We start from the raw sequence: 16,658 nt of genomic DNA on the forward strand, positions 1-16,658 counted from the left end.
TATTATCTCACAGTTTCTGCAGGTAAGGAATTTGGGAGAAGCTTGAATGGGTGGTTCTGCCTCAGAGTCTCTGAAGAAGTTGCAGTCATCTGAAAGTTTTACTAGGGAAAGAGCATCTGCTCCCATATGTTACTATTAGCAAAAGGCATCCAGAACATGGGAACTCTACACAGGGCTGGTTGAGTGTCCCCAATGATAATGGCAGCTACTTTCTCCAGACACATGATGTAAGAGAACAAGGGGGAAAAAAACACAAAATTTTGTATGACCTAATCTCAGAAGTCATACATCATCACTTCTGTCTGCCATATTTTATTCATAAAAACTGTGTTACTCTATCTACATACAGACTACAAGGCCTTATGATATTACTCCTACCTCTCTCACCTTATCCTCTACCATTTTCTCCCATATTTCCACCACTCTAACTACACGGCCCTTATGACACTTTATTAAGTATGTCAAATTCTTTGCAGTCTCAGATGCTTTGCACTTGCTGTTCCCTCTGCCTGGAAAACTCTACACCTAGATGTTCATGAGTTTACCCCCTTACTTAACTCAAGTCTCTGATCAAGTATTACCTCCTTGAAGAGACCTCCCTTCCCTCCCTCCCTTTCTTTCTTTCTTTCTTTCTTTCTTTCTTTCTTTCTTTCTTTCTTTCTTTCTTCTTTCTTTCTTTTTCTTTTTAGACAGAGAGAGAGAACAAGTGGGGGAGAGGGGCAGAGAGAGAGAGAGAGAGAGAGAATGAATCTCATACAGGCTTCGTGCTCAGTGCAAAGCCTGATGCAGGGCTTGATCCTGTGGTCCTGGGATCATGACCTGAGCCTAAGTCAAGAGTCAGATGCTCAACCAACTGAGCCACCCAGGTACCCCACAGACACCTTTTTAAATCACACCTATCTAAATATCACACCCTTCTCACCATTTTCTGTGCCATTATGTTTCTTTGAAACATTTATGCCCACCCAGATTATGTCATAATTTACTTATCCACTTACTTTCTACCTTATTTATCTGTAAGATTTAAGAGGACAGGAATGCTCTCTCTCTGCTTCACTACAATGTATCTAGTTCCTGGAATGGCACCTGGTACACAATAGACTCTCAGTAAATATTTATTGAATGAAGGGGTGAGTGAGTGAGAAGATGAATGATCGGTTTTGTGGTTAAGAAGCAGCAAGCAGAGATATGTGTTCTGCATTTGCTTTGCTGTGTGTAACTTTGTGTGTGTGTAATGTAGCAAGAATTAAAATAAAAACATTGAATGCATTCAGAGAAGAGGGCCAAACCAGGAAGAATGTGAATGGATATATTTGGAATGAGTAGTAATAAAATATTCTATTTCTTTTAAAAGGTATTAATTTTAAACCTTAAGACTTTGTGTCTGACACTTTACAAGGTTGAAAAAAAATTAACTTGACCTCTCGTGTTTTGTGAAGCACCACTGCTTAGTGTTAGGTGACAATATTATCCAAAAGCTGCAACATATTTTTGACGAGGTTTCAACAAATTAATTCCACACCCTGTTCTTACTATCACTATGGGATTATTTTTCTTATTCTTTTTCATTTTGTCCTATTTCTCATTTAAATCAATACATATGATATTACAAACATATACGTAATGATATTAGTCTGGTAAAGAAAACACAGACATGTAAGTCATGGATGTGCCCTCAATAATTAACAGTCTACCTAAAGACTAGGTGTAATCATGTGAAATAGGATAGTATTGGCTGTCATGATCTGTTAATAGTGGAAAAGACTTCAGTGAAACCCTATGCCCTGCCATCAAATGCCAACAGTTTTATGAGGATATTACACTTGTTTTACAAGCAAACAATGCATCACAAAATTTTTTTTTAATATATGAAGTCTATTGTCAAATTGGTTTCCATACAACATCCAGTGCTCATCCCAAAAGGTGCCCTCCTCAATACCCATCACCCACCCTCCCCTCCCTCCCACCCCCCATCAACCCTCAGTTTGTTCTCAGTTTTTAAGAGTCTCTTATGCTTTGGCTCTCTCCCACTCTAACCTCTTTTTTTTTTTTTCCTTCCCCTCCCCCATGGGTTTCTGTTAAGTTTCTCAGGATCCACATAAGAGTGAAACCATATGGTATCTGTCTTTCTCTGTACGGCTTATTTCACTTAGCATCACACTCTCCAGTTCCATCCACGTTGCTACAAAAGGCCATATTTCATTCTTTCTCATTGCCACGTAGTACTCCATTGTGTATATAAACCACAATTTCTTTATCCATTCATCATTTGATGGACATTTAGGCTCTTTCCATAATTTGGCTATTGTTGAGAGTGCTGCTATAAACATTGGGGTACAGGTGCCCCTATGCATCAGTACTCCTGTATCCCTTGGGTAAATTCCTGGCAGTGCTACTGCTGGGTCATAGGGTAGGTCTATTTTTAATTTTTTAGGAACCTCCACACTGTTTTCCAGAGTGGCTGCACCAATTTGCATTCCCACCAACAGTGCAAGAGGGTTCCCGTTTCTCCACATCCTCTCCAGCATCTATAGTCTCCTAATTTGTTCATTTTGGCCACTCTGACTGGCGTGAGGTGATATCTGAGGCATCACAAAATTTTTAAGTAAACGAAGTGAACTCAACTAGTCCATGTACAGGATCACCGCCTAGCAAATAGAAAATTTTTAGAAAACACTAGGTATCATCCTTCTTGATGTCAAGTGTTATACAACTGAGAAGTTACAGATACTATATACTATGTTATGAAGGCTATGAGTTTGAGAATATATTAGGATGCCCTTTCTACAATTTGATTCCCATTTTAAGGTGGGTTGGTGGGTGGGTAGGAGGGAACAGATGGAGCCCAGAATGCTGACCGTGACTCGTCCAAGGTCATTGAGCTAGGGTGTGGCCTTGTGTTATGACTGAAGGGTAGTACTGACTGAATATGCAATACACGAATTGAATGGTAGGAGTTCACAAAGAGAAATCCCCATGAGTTACTCTGTACTCCGTCCGGGCAAAGGACCTGTGAGCTGAGACAGTGAAAGCAGCCAGGGAAAGAGGGGCAGGTAGATATCAGTAATTTCACAGTTTTGGTAAAGAAAACACAGACATGTAAGTCATGGATGTGCCCTCAATAATTAACAGTCTACCTAAAGACTAGGTTCGGGGTACTAAAATGAATTGGTAGTCATTAAAATAGTTGTGGTACAGTTAATCTTGTTGAAAACAAGTAGTTGGGTTATATTTAAATCAAGTTTAGCAGTTTCTATTTCTGTTTGAATTATCAAAATGATTACTTTGTATGTACTTAATACTATTTGCAAAATTTTACTACGATTTACCATTAGTGAATCTGAAACAGTTATTCATGTCTTCAATAAAAGAAAAATATCATTCAATGATTAGGAACAACTTTCCATCCCTTAAAGGCTTTGGAATTAGACCATTATCCACTATCCCTGCTGACTTTGAGTCTGAGAGATCCACTTTTTACAACATCTCTTATTGGTAGATCATTGTTCACACGTAAGGCTCCTTTCTTATTATTTAAGCTGTTTTGTAAGAAACAGATGTCATTTTTCTATGGTGGGAAACACAGATTTAGGGCATAGGTTCTTCTTCTACTTTGTTAGTCTTTGGGCTAAATTCAGGGGCTTTGAAAATGAATAAAATAAATCTGCTCAGACATTAAAATATAGAAGGAGACAGATATGAAACATTATACTATCAAAAAACATCATAATTATTGCGAGTGAAGTGTACACAAAATGCTAATTCCCATAATGTCATCATTTGATAGATTTACTTTCCTTTTTTTAGAAAAGGAATTGAGGCTAATTTGCTTAAGATTATGTAGCTAGCAAGTGACAAAGCTGCTTTTAACACCCAGAGTTAACTCCAAAGACCACAAACAGAACTTAGAGAAATTTTGTATTAGTAGAGATTGTTGGCTTAATAATTGATTATTAATACAGAATATTAAATGATTTTAAAATAAAGTATTTATTACTTATTTCTGAAATGGTTTTGAGGTAGCTGATAATAAAGCATGAGTGAAATAAGGCTAAAAATGCTATCACAGCATTGAATAAACAAAAAGTTGTAAAGAGAGTGAAAGAAAAAAAATTACACAAGAAATCCTTATCATAGGCAAGTTAGAACAAGGCAAATTTGCCTTAAAGACACTCAGCATGAGCTTCTTGGGAAGCAGGTAAGGCAAGACATAAACCTTCATGCCTCCCTCCCCAGAAGATATTTTATACAAGAATAAATTGCTAAATGATATTTTCAAGCAAAGTCTGGCTTGGTTTTTTTAAAAATCATTTTTGATTAAATAGCAATTCTCTCTACTGAGAATTGCACTTCTCCAATTTTTAAATCCTTTTTTACCCCCTTGTTTTCCTTCTTGTATTTATAATATATGTTATATTAGCTCTTTGAACTCCTGCTTATTTATTTGAAAAGGGAGATCATTGTTACCCCACAGAGTTATGCTGCTAAAAATAAAATTCATATGTCAAAGTAACATTGGTATTTCTTCACCCATTCTTTGAGACTGACATTTGAAAGTCTGTATGTTTCTGATCAATATCAGTGAAGTAAAATTTGTGCTAAATCATTTGTCAGATACTTTTATTATTATGTTAAGTTTATGTTTCACAAGCAGCAGTTGTTATTTATGGTATAATTAGCCATTCATTTTAGACTTAGATTTTTAGAATTTGAAATGCTGGAATAATACTATATTATGGAATACTGATGTCTGAAATTTTACATGGGGGATTCTAAAAGGAAGATGAAAATTATTCTATATTGCACTCTTTCATTCTATTAACATTAATTAGTAAAAGTTTGGTTCTTATTCAAATATGAACATCAGAAAACATTTTTACTTAGAAATTAAAGGGTATAATTTGAAGGTGGAACACATAGGATAGCCTTTGCTTAGTTATTTTATGTAAATCTAAGTTGTTCATGCTCCATTTATAATAAGGACTTCTAATCATTAGGCACTTGAGCATTATTTGTATTATAAAGTCTATTCGGAAAATGTCCATAAATAAAAGAATTTTTTATAACCTCTTATTGACTTTTCGGTTTTAGACAAGCATAAATTTCAAAATAACTCAATACTGGCATCATTCCCTGTTGTTATATTTAAAGGTCATTTATATTTTATTGACAATAACTTGTTTTCTTCCCAGACTAATTCCATGTTCTTTGCTTCAATATATTTTACCTTGCATATAAATGTTCTTTTCTCTTATATCGCACTGAAAATTATTTCCAAAGTCTATTTGGTAATTAAATGTATCTTGATTTTTTAAAATTTCCTTAGAACTACAGGCTATTTGAATTTTAGAATTATAAGTCCTTGGAAGACCATGTATTTCACTTCATGAAAAAAATTTAAGCACACACACACACACACACACACACACACACAAGAAAGGAAAGGAAAAGAAAAAAGAAAAGAAAAGAAAAGAAAAGAAAAGAAAAGAAAAGAAAAGAAAAGAAAAAATTAGGCATAAACAGCTCTATGTAATTTGCTTGACTAAGAACATATTTATTATTATTTAGTATATAGTTCTAACACGATTGGTTATTCTTGGTGAAGTAAGTCAGCGTGTGCGCGCACACAACACCCAGGCAGACACAAGATCAATGTTATCACTAAGATCACTTATCTAGGGACTATCCTTTATTCTTCTTTCCCTCCCACTTCACTTTCTATCTATAGTTAGGAGAGGATGTCTTACCTTCAGGATTTATCCGAAGTTTGGCCATTAGTGACTCTTCAACCTCAGTCACTGTTTCCCTCATTATTTCCTGATTTTTACTCATTTCCTTCTATATTAATCCTCCACACATGAGGTAGACTATAATTCAGTAGTAGTTATTGAGTTAATGAAAGAATAAAGTCATTACTCACATCGATTAGCTTTGATAGAATAACTGACATTCTTAAAGTCCCTGAATCATGCAAAGTATGTTCTTTTTCAAATGACTGGGAGATTAGTAATTTATTTTACAAAGATTGCTTAAAATATGCAAATGCCCAATTTTAAATTTGGTTTTAAGAGAAAAGTTAATTTATATTAAATAACTGATTTTCCATGAAACAAAGTAATTGTGATTTCTCTTATTGTGTAATTATATGTCATTTATATTTAAAAATATGAATCTCTATAATGTGCCAGTTATAAAAATAAATATAACCATGATAACTTGTGTAAAGCATTAATATACAGACACAGCCAAACACATCAATTTTAAGGCTTTTGATATTTCTAAATTCTTAAGCCAACTGTATTCTGAAGGTCGAAAAAATGCTAAGTAGAAGTGAATGGGAGACCACTATTAAATACTCAACACACCCAGTTTAGGAAGTGTGAATTAGGACTGCTGAAAAAAATCACATGTATTAAGAAAGTGACTTGAATATGGAGGTATAAATTCAGATATTCAAATAGAATCCTCTTGACTGAAATTTTATTCATATTTTCAGAATGAGTTTAATCTTACTCATATTTTCAGAATGAGTTTAATCGAACTTTAAATGATTTGACACTGTTTATGCCTGGGGCTATAGAATATACTAAACTACAAACATAGGTCAGATATTAAAATATTTTTAAAAATTATCAGCAAAATGAAAAGCCATTCTTGATATGTAGAAATTATATAGTATGATTTGTGAGTCCAGCCAGTCACCTTCCCTATTTCTTTGTGATGCTTTCTTAACCTAGAGATCAGTTCCTGGCTCCCTCTTCAGTGACATTTTACCATATCGCTCTAGTGCACTTGGTCCTTTTAAAGCTAATGTATAATAACAAGAATAATAATAAAAACAACAATGCTTTTGCCAGACACTTTTCTAAACACCTTGCTTATTAATTTAGTTAATCCTCATAATACACCAAGAGTTCTTTCCTAATTTCCAGGTGTGAAACTGAGGCAGGCATTTGCAGCATGTCATATTCTAAAGCCAGAATTGTGTTTTTTGTCTTTGTTTTTTTTTTTTTTTTTTCCTTAGAGCCAGAGCTTTAACCACTGTCTGGAACTAATTTTGTAGCAATTATTTCTAGTCCATTAAACCTTGCATTATTGTTTGCACCTCCAGGTCTCAATATCAATCTCCTTCTCTTTTTCACCCTTCTTCCCTCTCCCTCTCTTCCTTCTTCTGCCTTTCCCTCTCCCTCTCCCTAGGTCACAGTCCTCAGTTCATGTCACAGTATTATATAGTTTTTTATGAAGCAGTTTTTAGTCTGAATTGTTTTTAGTGTTTCTTCGGTTTTATTGCTTTAGTTTTCATCTTCTCAGAGCTCCAGGTATAGCTCCCTTGGAGATGAAGACATTACCTATCTTCTACATCTTTCATTTTCTGTCAAAACTTTTCAACTTTCTGATTTTATAGTAGTGTTTAATTCTTTCCTTTGCTTCTATTTCTCTTCTTTTATCTATTTAGTCTTGTGTTATTTCTAGTTTATTCTTCATTTATGATATAAACTATTTCCACTTCATTCCTGAGCTCTGAAGTTTTTACATGCTCCTCTAATTTATTGATTCTTATATAACCCATTTCTATTTCTGATACATTTTCCTCTTTTATTACTTTTCTAATTACATGCTTTCTTCCACTCATTTTAATATTCTGTTTTTCTGCTTTGTTATCATATATTTCTCTCCTGCTTTCATTTTCTGTCAATATATTATTTAGTTCATTTTCGTTTTTTGTTTCTTATTTAGTATGCTTGTATGAGGTTCAACACTATCTGTTTCTCTTTCTGTTGTTTAAATGATTAAGTTTTGCCTGTGCTTTTAAGAGGTTTCTGTTGGAATAGACTGTTCAGCTTGGGTAGTGTCCTTGGTTTATGCTCCATTAGGATCTTGCTTGAGGCAGTTTTTCGCCTCTCAGGAAGGGACTTACCCTTAAAGAAGGACATTTTTGTTGTTTCTCTTTTGCTTTCTGAGGTCCTGGAGTGCTTATGCTGCCATAGTACCTTCAGCTTTTTCCTCAGACATTGTATGGTCTCCATTGTTTATTTCAGAATCATTCATGATTTGAAGCTTGTATAGTCTTGTCCAGTTTTATGGTTTTTTTTCCCTTTCTTTCTTTTGTTCAGATCATTGAGAATTCTATGTTAGAGGTCATCTATTCTTTTGAGAAGTACTTGATCGAAATTCCTGTTCTAGGACTCTTGGAACCATCTGAATTTTCCTTTTTCCACAATCTACCCCACACAGGACCCAGCAGAATTCCTGCTATGTTCAGTGTTTTCAGAAACCCACTTTTTAAATAGGGTTTTTGTAGATCGCCTGGATTGTGGGGATATTTTAAGAGTTTAGGGGTTTTTTTACTTTCTCTTTTTTTACTAGGCATTCTGACTTGTTTCTATAGGAGAATTAGGTGAGGTTACTCATCTAAGCCATTGGTGGGAAATGCAAGTAATAGAAACACTTCTGCTCTGTTTGTGGGAATGTGCCTAGTATATTTTATAGAACAAAATACTGGAGTTTAGTCAGATTAAGTATGTGAATACTTTATGAACCAAAATTCCGCTCATATGCATATTCCAAAGAAATTCTCACACACTTTTTTCACTCCAAGATGGATCCAGTATAGGTTAAAAAAGATCTCACTGATTTATAGCTAACTTTTAACCCAACAACAGAGAATATACACCCTTTCCATGTAATGCTTATAAGTCCTGACCCAAAATTTACCCACTACGAAATGCTTCATTGAATTCTAAAATACAGAAATAATACAGGGGCTCCTGGGTGGCCTGAGCATTTGACTCTTGATTTTGGTTCAGGTCAGGATCCCAGGGTCATGGGATCAAGCCCTATGTTGGGCTCCATGCTGAGTGTGGAGTCTACTTAAGATTCTTTCTTTCTCGCTCTGTCCCTCTCCCTCTGCCCATCTCCCCTGCTTGTGTGCTCTCTCCCTGTCTAAAATAAAAAAATATAAAATAAAGTAAAATAAAATAAAATAAAAATACAAACAATGCAAATAAAAAGAGAAATTAATATCAAAGTTAAAGGCTGGAAAAAGTAAATGAATTAAATATGCAAATGAATCAGTTTTAAAAAACTCAAAAAAACAAGAAAAAACACAATTAAAATTATATGCCCAAATAAAATGAAAAAGTGAAGCAAAAGCAGAACTAAAAGTTCCCTTCAAAATATCTTGTTACCTAAAATCTGTAAAAAATAACTCAGTAACATCAAGGAGGATGCAAGTGAGAGGAAGGAATCCTTTGTGAAGTGGAACATTGAATATTGATTAAATTTCCATAATACCCTAAGCAATCTACAGATTCAGTGCAATCCCTGTTTAATTCGTATGGCATTTGTTTTTCAGAAATATGAAAAAAATTCTAAAATGTATATGTAATCTTAAAAGACTCCAAATAGCCAAAATAATTTTGAAGAAGAACAAATTTGGAAGATTTGCAATCCTGTTTTCAAAATATAATACATTGTATATATACGCCACATCTTCTTTATCCATTTATCAGTTGATGGTCATTTGGGCTGTTTCTGTAGTTTGACTGTTGTAGATAACTCTGCTATAAACCTTGGGGTGCATGTATCCTTTTGAATTAGTATTTTTGTATTCTTTGGGTAAATACCTAGTAGTGCAATTGCTAGATTGTAGGATAGTTCTATTTTCAAATTTTGAGGAACCTCCATACTGTTTTCCATAGTGACTGCACCAGTTTGCATACCCACCAACAGTGCAAGAAGGAAAAAGTGAGAGAGAGAAACAGAAACCGAAACCAAGACTCTTTGCTATAGAGAACAAACTGATGGTTACCAGTGGAGAGGCTTGGGTTATATAGGTGATGGGTATTAAGGAGTGCCTTGTTATGAGCACCAGGTGTTGTATGAAAGTGTTGAATCACTGTATTCTACACCGAAACTAATATTACACTATATGTTAACTAACTGGAATTTAAATAAAAACTTAAAAAAAAAAACAAAAAACAAAAGCAACAACAACAAAAATATAATAACAAAGCAACGGTAATCCAGACAGTGTGATACTGGCATAAAGACAGAAATACAGAGCAGTGGAACAAAATACAGAGCCCAGAAATAAGCCCTTGTGTATATGGTCAGATGTTATTCAACAAGGGTCCAAAAACATACAATGGGGAAAGGACAGTCTCTTCAACAAATCGTGTTGTAAAACTGGATATCTACATGCAAAAGAATGAAGTTGGAGTCTTGTCTTACATCATACATAAACCTAACTCAAAATGGATTAAAGACCTAAAAGTAAGATCTAAAACTATAAAACTCCAAAGAAAACTTAGGGGGAAAGCTTCAAGATTTGGATTTGTCAATGATTTCTTGGATATGACATCAAAAGCATAGGCAACAAAAGTAAAAAATAAAAGGGAACTACATCAAACTGAAAGAAAACTTCTGTGCATCAAAAGAAACAATCAACAGAGTAAAAAGGTAACCTATGGGATGGGAGAAAATATTTGCAAATCGTATATATGTAAGGGGTTAATGTGCAGAATGTATAATGAAATTCTACAACTCAACAACAATAAAACACAGAACCCAATTAAAAATGGGCAAAACACCTTAACAGATAATACTACAGAGAAGATAAACAAATGGTCAACAGCATATGAAATGATACTCAAGATCACTAAACATAAGAGAAAATAAAAATCACAATGAGATATCACCTCATGCCTGTTAGGATGACCACTATCAAAAGAATAGAAAATACCAAGTGTTGGCAAGGATGCAGATAAATTGGAACTCATGTGCACTCTTTTTGGGAATATAAAATGGTGCAGTCATTATAGAAAACAGTATGGATGTTCCTGAAAAAATTAAAACGGAATTACCATATGATTCAAAACAATTGTATATGCCCAAACAATTGTGTATGTCCAAAACAATTGTATATGTCCAAAAAATTGTATATGTCCAAAACAATTCAAAGCAAGATCTCAAAGACACTTCCACACCCATGTTTATAGAAGTATTATTACAATAGCCAAGAGGTAGAAATAACTCAGATGTCCATTGATACAGAAAATGTGGTATGTATCTACAGTGGAATGTTATGTAGACTTTAAAGAGGAGGAAATCTTGACACATGCTACCACATGGATAAACCTTGAGAACATTATGTTAAATGAAATACTCCAGTCATAAAAAAAGCAAAAACTGTGTTATTCTACTCATATGAAGTACCTAAAGTCGTCAAGCGTAGAAAAGATAGTGAAAAGATGGCTGCCAAGGCCTGTGGGAGGGGGATGGAAAATGAGTGTTTCATGGTTCTAGAATTTTAGTTTTGCAAGCTGAAAACATTTTAGAGATGTACAGCCAACAACAGAATAGGCTTACCACTATTGAACTGTACACTTGAAATTATTAAAATAGGAAGTACGGTTATGTGTTTTTTTTATTACAAAAAGTATAATTTCTTACTTTAGCTTCCATCTGACTAAAACCAGTTGGGTACAAGGTGAATACACCAATGCCCACAGGTTAACTCTGTTGTAATCTTCTCATAATTTTAGTACTATGGAGAGAGCCACTAAAAATAAGTCAATGAATGCTAAAGCAAATTCTTGAATGAATTTGGGCATTGGAATGAATATGGGCATTAATAGATAAATGGTGAAAGGAGAACAGAAGATACTAAAATCTATATAATTTAACATTTTCAACAAAAAATAATCCTGCCCTAGTATATTAAATATGTTTTCCCAATAATATGGAAGGCAAATTTAAAGAGAGGTCATACAAACAAATATAAAAAATTATTCAACTCCTCTACACAAAACTGTTTAGTGATTGTTAGATGACCATGGATACCGTTAAATCTTTATGGATACCTATATTGTCTGAATGTTACACAATGAACATGCATTAATTATAAAATAAACAAAGAATTATTTTAAAGTAAAATTTAAAAAGGAAAGGTGTTGTATACATTGCTTTTCCTGGCTTTAAAATCAGGCATATTTGGTTTATACCTTTCCATGACTATCCAGTTGACAAATGCAATGACTGAGCTGTTAGTCATGTAGAGGTGTCAGGAAAGACAAGATAACTCCCTGAAAGTATCAGAAGGGCAAAAGACATATCAACATTTTTAAAAGGAAAGTGTAGAAATGAACAGAAAAAGCAGTGGAAATGGTATTTTTTTCAACCCCATTTCTTGATGGAAAATTTATTGGAATTAATAATCGATCAAATTGCAAATGTTTAAAAATGCCTAGGGTAGTAGTAGTTTTGTAGAGAACAAATAATGTCAGACAAATTCAATTTATTTTGTGATGGAGTGAGTGATAAGGGAGAAACTGTACATTTAATAGATTGGGAATTGAGTCTTTGTGTCCCACATTACAATTGCCTCAAACTAGGTATGGTATTAGGTAGGTGCATGTACCCAAAGGGCAGTGATCAAAACTTCATTGTCAGGATCAGAAGATATAATGAATATTATTTCTTTGCAGTTGTCAGAGTTCTGTATGTAATAATTGTATAAGGGATTGAAAGCCTGAATAGAGAATGCTTTTTGGTTGAAAACGACAGGCACTTAAAATGACTTGCTGGAGTGGAATAGTGAGAATCTGATGTCCTCATTCTACATAGAAATTATAGACGTATTACATATAACTTTTTTTCAAACAGTACAGTTTATTCTAAGATAATTGTCTTCAGGGAAATTATAGTATATACCTGAAAAAAGTGATTGTAAATGTGCAAACCATGCAGTATAGCATTCATTCAGCCACTATGTGGGTAAGCAATGAGATCTTACTTCAGAAAGATTTTTTAAGAATTCCACATGAGCCAAATAAACGATATGCTAAAAGATTATCTTTGGGAATACTACAGGGATTTTATGTAATGTATGTGAAATCATTTTGGGAAAGATACTAATTACAAACAACAACAAAGAACAAAGCTCTTACATGCAATGCAGTATTGCTTTTACCTCCAGAAGTAGTCAGATCTTTAAAAAATGTTTCAAAGCAATATAAATTAATAGGAATTGAGAATTTCCATACTTAACAAATATCACCACCTTTCCTTTACTCCAAAATTACAGAAACAAAATTTTCTTGTTCCATCTGACAAAACTTTAAAAAGCTGTCTTAATATCTTTATTTTATTTATCCTTTACCCCCACACATAAATATGCATGCACATATATATTCACTTTCTAATTGCTCATTTTTCCCATCAAAATATAGATTCCATAAAGGCAGGGACATTTTCTTATTTTCTGCTTTCTGTTTTATCTGTGGTACCCACAATAGAGGTTTAAGAGTCTTTGTGGAATAAATTAATTTTAAAAAGAAAGAATAGATAAGTAATGTACATTTGCTCAAAAACATCCATTTTGGGAATATTCTCATAAGGCAAAATTAGTAATTCCTCTTAAACATATGGACAGATAATTTCATGTTGATGAATATGAATGATAGCATTTACAGATTTAATCCTTTAGAAGACTTTGCTATGACCCCCTTTATAATTGCCTTGAAGTTTTGTTAGAATATAAAATAATATGCTATTTATCATTACTATCCTATTATAGAGAATAGGAATAATTCTTAGTAAAAATAAAACATATAGCCTTAAAATATATTTTATTCTATTTATTGTCCTTAGGAAAGTTATGTTTGCTTAGATATTTTAAATAATTAAATGGCATATTCTTCCTCCCTTCCTTCTTCTTTGGTTGTAGATGTTAAAAATTAAGTTCATCGTTTGTTTCATGGCAGGCAGTCACATCTTCAATGATAACTTTTTAGTTAGATTTGACAGAGGTCATCTTAATATATGGTAGCATTCACGTAGCTGTTAACAAGGTGGTGTTTAGTCCTATCAAGATTCTTCAAAATCTTTTTTAAGAAGGCAAGTAATAAGAACAATCAGCATTTTTTTATTTATGACTTCTCATTTCACTTACTATTTTTTTCTTGTGAATTTTTTTTCAGAAATTGAAAAATTTCAAGGTTCTGATGGAAAAAAAGAAGATGAAGAAAAGAAATATCTTGATGTCATCAGCAACAAAAACATAAAGCTCTCAGAAAGGGTATTGATTCCTGTCAAGCAATATCCAAAGGTACTACAGTATATGCTTTGTTCCCATAGAATTAAGTAAAAATGATAAAAATAAGACTTGATGTTTCATTCATTGCCTTTCATGAAATCAATATTTAAAACTTCATTATATTAGTATACACAAATATATGATACTGATATAGAAGAAAGAGAAGTCTTTGAAAGTACACTGATGAAAACAGTTTTCAACTAAAGACTGTAGCACTTTTATTCTATGAATATGTAAAACATAATTAGATATTTTAATCATTCATTTAACATGTAAATGGTTCAACAATTTGTCCAAATATGCACGCTCACTTGATTATGTTTTGGTTCATGTTACAGTGCATATTCCTATTGTAATAAAGAGTAGAATTAATGAAACTAAATATACAGCATTAGCCAATCCACAGGAAATTATTATATGCAGGAAAGCAATCTAGTCTTTATTAGACACTTAGATTATAACCTGTAGTCTTCTGTAGTCAGGGTTCATTTATAAAAATAATTATGATACTGCTCTCTTGAGAGTAATTTTTCACTAGACATTTTCATATCATATGACATTTGTATCACCAGAATCATGATTATAAGATAGAGCATTCAGTGGCATGGTTTCATCACTTATATTCATAAATTCTAGTGGGTAAAAGGAGTTTCTTTTCTTTTCTTTTCTTTTCTTTTCTCTTTTTTAATAAATTACGTATCAAACAATGGAAACTCAGATTAGGTGGTAATTTACTTTCTGAAGAGTGAATTGTAAACAATGACCGTGTAATTATCCTAATAGTAAAGATTACAGAAATAAGTGCTCTAGTTTACCAATTGTCTTCTAATATGATAAATTTTAATAAGTATAATTAAGTAGAATACTGTGTTTATAATTATTTCAAACAGGAATAAACTGTTGTAGTCCACCAAACCACAAAATTTAACTTTCAGGTGAGGTTTTTGGGCATACCAGTTTTTGGTTTTTGTGTTTTGTTTTTATTTTTATTTTAGCTAGACTTACTCTATTACAGGAAAGGTGCGTTCAATAGATATATATTTTACACTTAAGTTTTATTAGATTTATTTCATAATCATGTTTTTATGAATATTAAATTGGGTTGCAAAATGTACATGAATATGTTTACTTAGTAATGAAATATGGTAGAAATATGGGTATTAAGAATGTGTCTTTTTTAAAGGAATTTGATTAATTAACCTATTTTGAAGTACAAGATCAGTTCTTTATATCATACATTTAACTATTATATAACTTGATCCTGTTTCTCAGAATAACACTTGTCTGTTCGCTGGATATGGGAAAGCCAGTGACAGATTCAGTATCTCCTTCTCAATAAAACGTAGCTGTATATCTCTGACCAAATCAGGTTGGGAAGGTGTGAAAGGCTTTTCAAATTGTGGTGGTTCTTCAAATGGCAGTATGAGTGATTTTTTTTTAAGTTTTTATTTATTTATTTTGAGAGACAGAGTGTGTGCGTGCATGTGTGAGCCAGTGGGGGAGGGTCAGAGAGAGAGGGAGAGGAAGAGAATCCCATGCAGGCTTCCTGCTGACAGTACTGAACCCGGTGTGGGGCTGCATCCCATGAACTGTGAGATCATGAACTGAGCCGAAATCAAGAGTCAGACCCTTAACCAACTGAACCATCCAGGAACCCCAGTATGAGTGATTTTATAGTGAATATTGCGATAGTCTATATTTGATGCATAATGGTAAATATTGAAACAAGAATACTGTATAGTGTCTAATTTTTGTGTGTGATTTAATTTCATGATTTATAGGAAGATAATCAAATAACAAAACTGCTTATTTGTATTGAAACAACCATATCTCACCAGCAAATTCATGCATCTCCTAGAATTTTTAGAATCACAAAATGTTTAAGCCGGAACTAATCTTCAGAATCACAGACTATACAAAACTTTCATCTTGTAGATGAGGTAATTGGGAAATTATGAATCAAAGACATATCTTTGTTGCAGATGGAGATACCTAGAGGTTGCTGTTATTTTAGTTTCTTCACTTTTTGTGAGTCATTGCATTTTTAACTTGACTGATATGCTCACATTTTTTGCTGTTGTTTTGTTTATTTAGTTTTGAGAGAGAGAGAGCATGAGCAGGGGAGGGGCAGAGAGAGAGAGAGGGGGAAAGAGGATCCAAAGCAGGCTCTGTGCTGACAGCAGAGAGCCCATGTAGGACTTGAACTCACAAACCTTAAGATCATGACCTGAACCAGTGGGACGCTCAACCACCTGAGCCACCACCTGAGCCCCTGCTCACATTTTTGTGTTACTTGTTCTTGTGAAAGGAATGGAAGAATGTGAAGAATGAGAGCTCCTAAAGTTAGTAGTTTTATGGAATACTATCAAATAACAACTTATGCCTTAGAAAACTTAGCATTTTTAATTGATGAATAGAATGCTAAACCACTTTAAATTATTTTTAAAGGGACGTGCATTTCATACACCCTGTTATCACAATGAGAGAACTCTTAAGAGCCCTTTTACAGAAAAAGGTACTGAGAAACAGAACAGAATCATCTATCAAGTTGACCTACATT

The 16,658-nt window shown here is 33.4% G+C and overlaps 1 protein-coding gene across 15 annotated transcripts in view; it reads left to right on the forward strand.

Moving 5' to 3' along the window:
* Window positions 1–16,658, forward strand: part of KHDRBS2 (KH RNA binding domain containing, signal transduction associated 2) — a 626,804-nt gene that overhangs the window by 88,094 nt on the left and 522,052 nt on the right. For all 15 annotated transcript variants that reach the window (XR_008422979.1, XR_008422982.1, XR_008422981.1 and 12 more), the window contains exon 2: window positions 13,983–14,110. Coding sequence is in view for 7 of the 15 variants with exons in the window: in XM_053904773.1 (XP_053760748.1) it covers window positions 13,983–14,110 (128 nt within the window). In the remaining 8 variants the exon portion in view is untranslated. The remainder of the gene's footprint in view (window positions 1–13,982; window positions 14,111–16,658) is intronic.

This window comes from Panthera pardus, unplaced genomic scaffold (assembly GCF_024362965.1).
Source record: "Panthera pardus isolate Hobbes unplaced genomic scaffold, ASM2436296v1 HiC_scaffold_17, whole genome shotgun sequence".
NCBI lineage: Eukaryota > Metazoa > Chordata > Mammalia > Carnivora > Felidae > Panthera > Panthera pardus.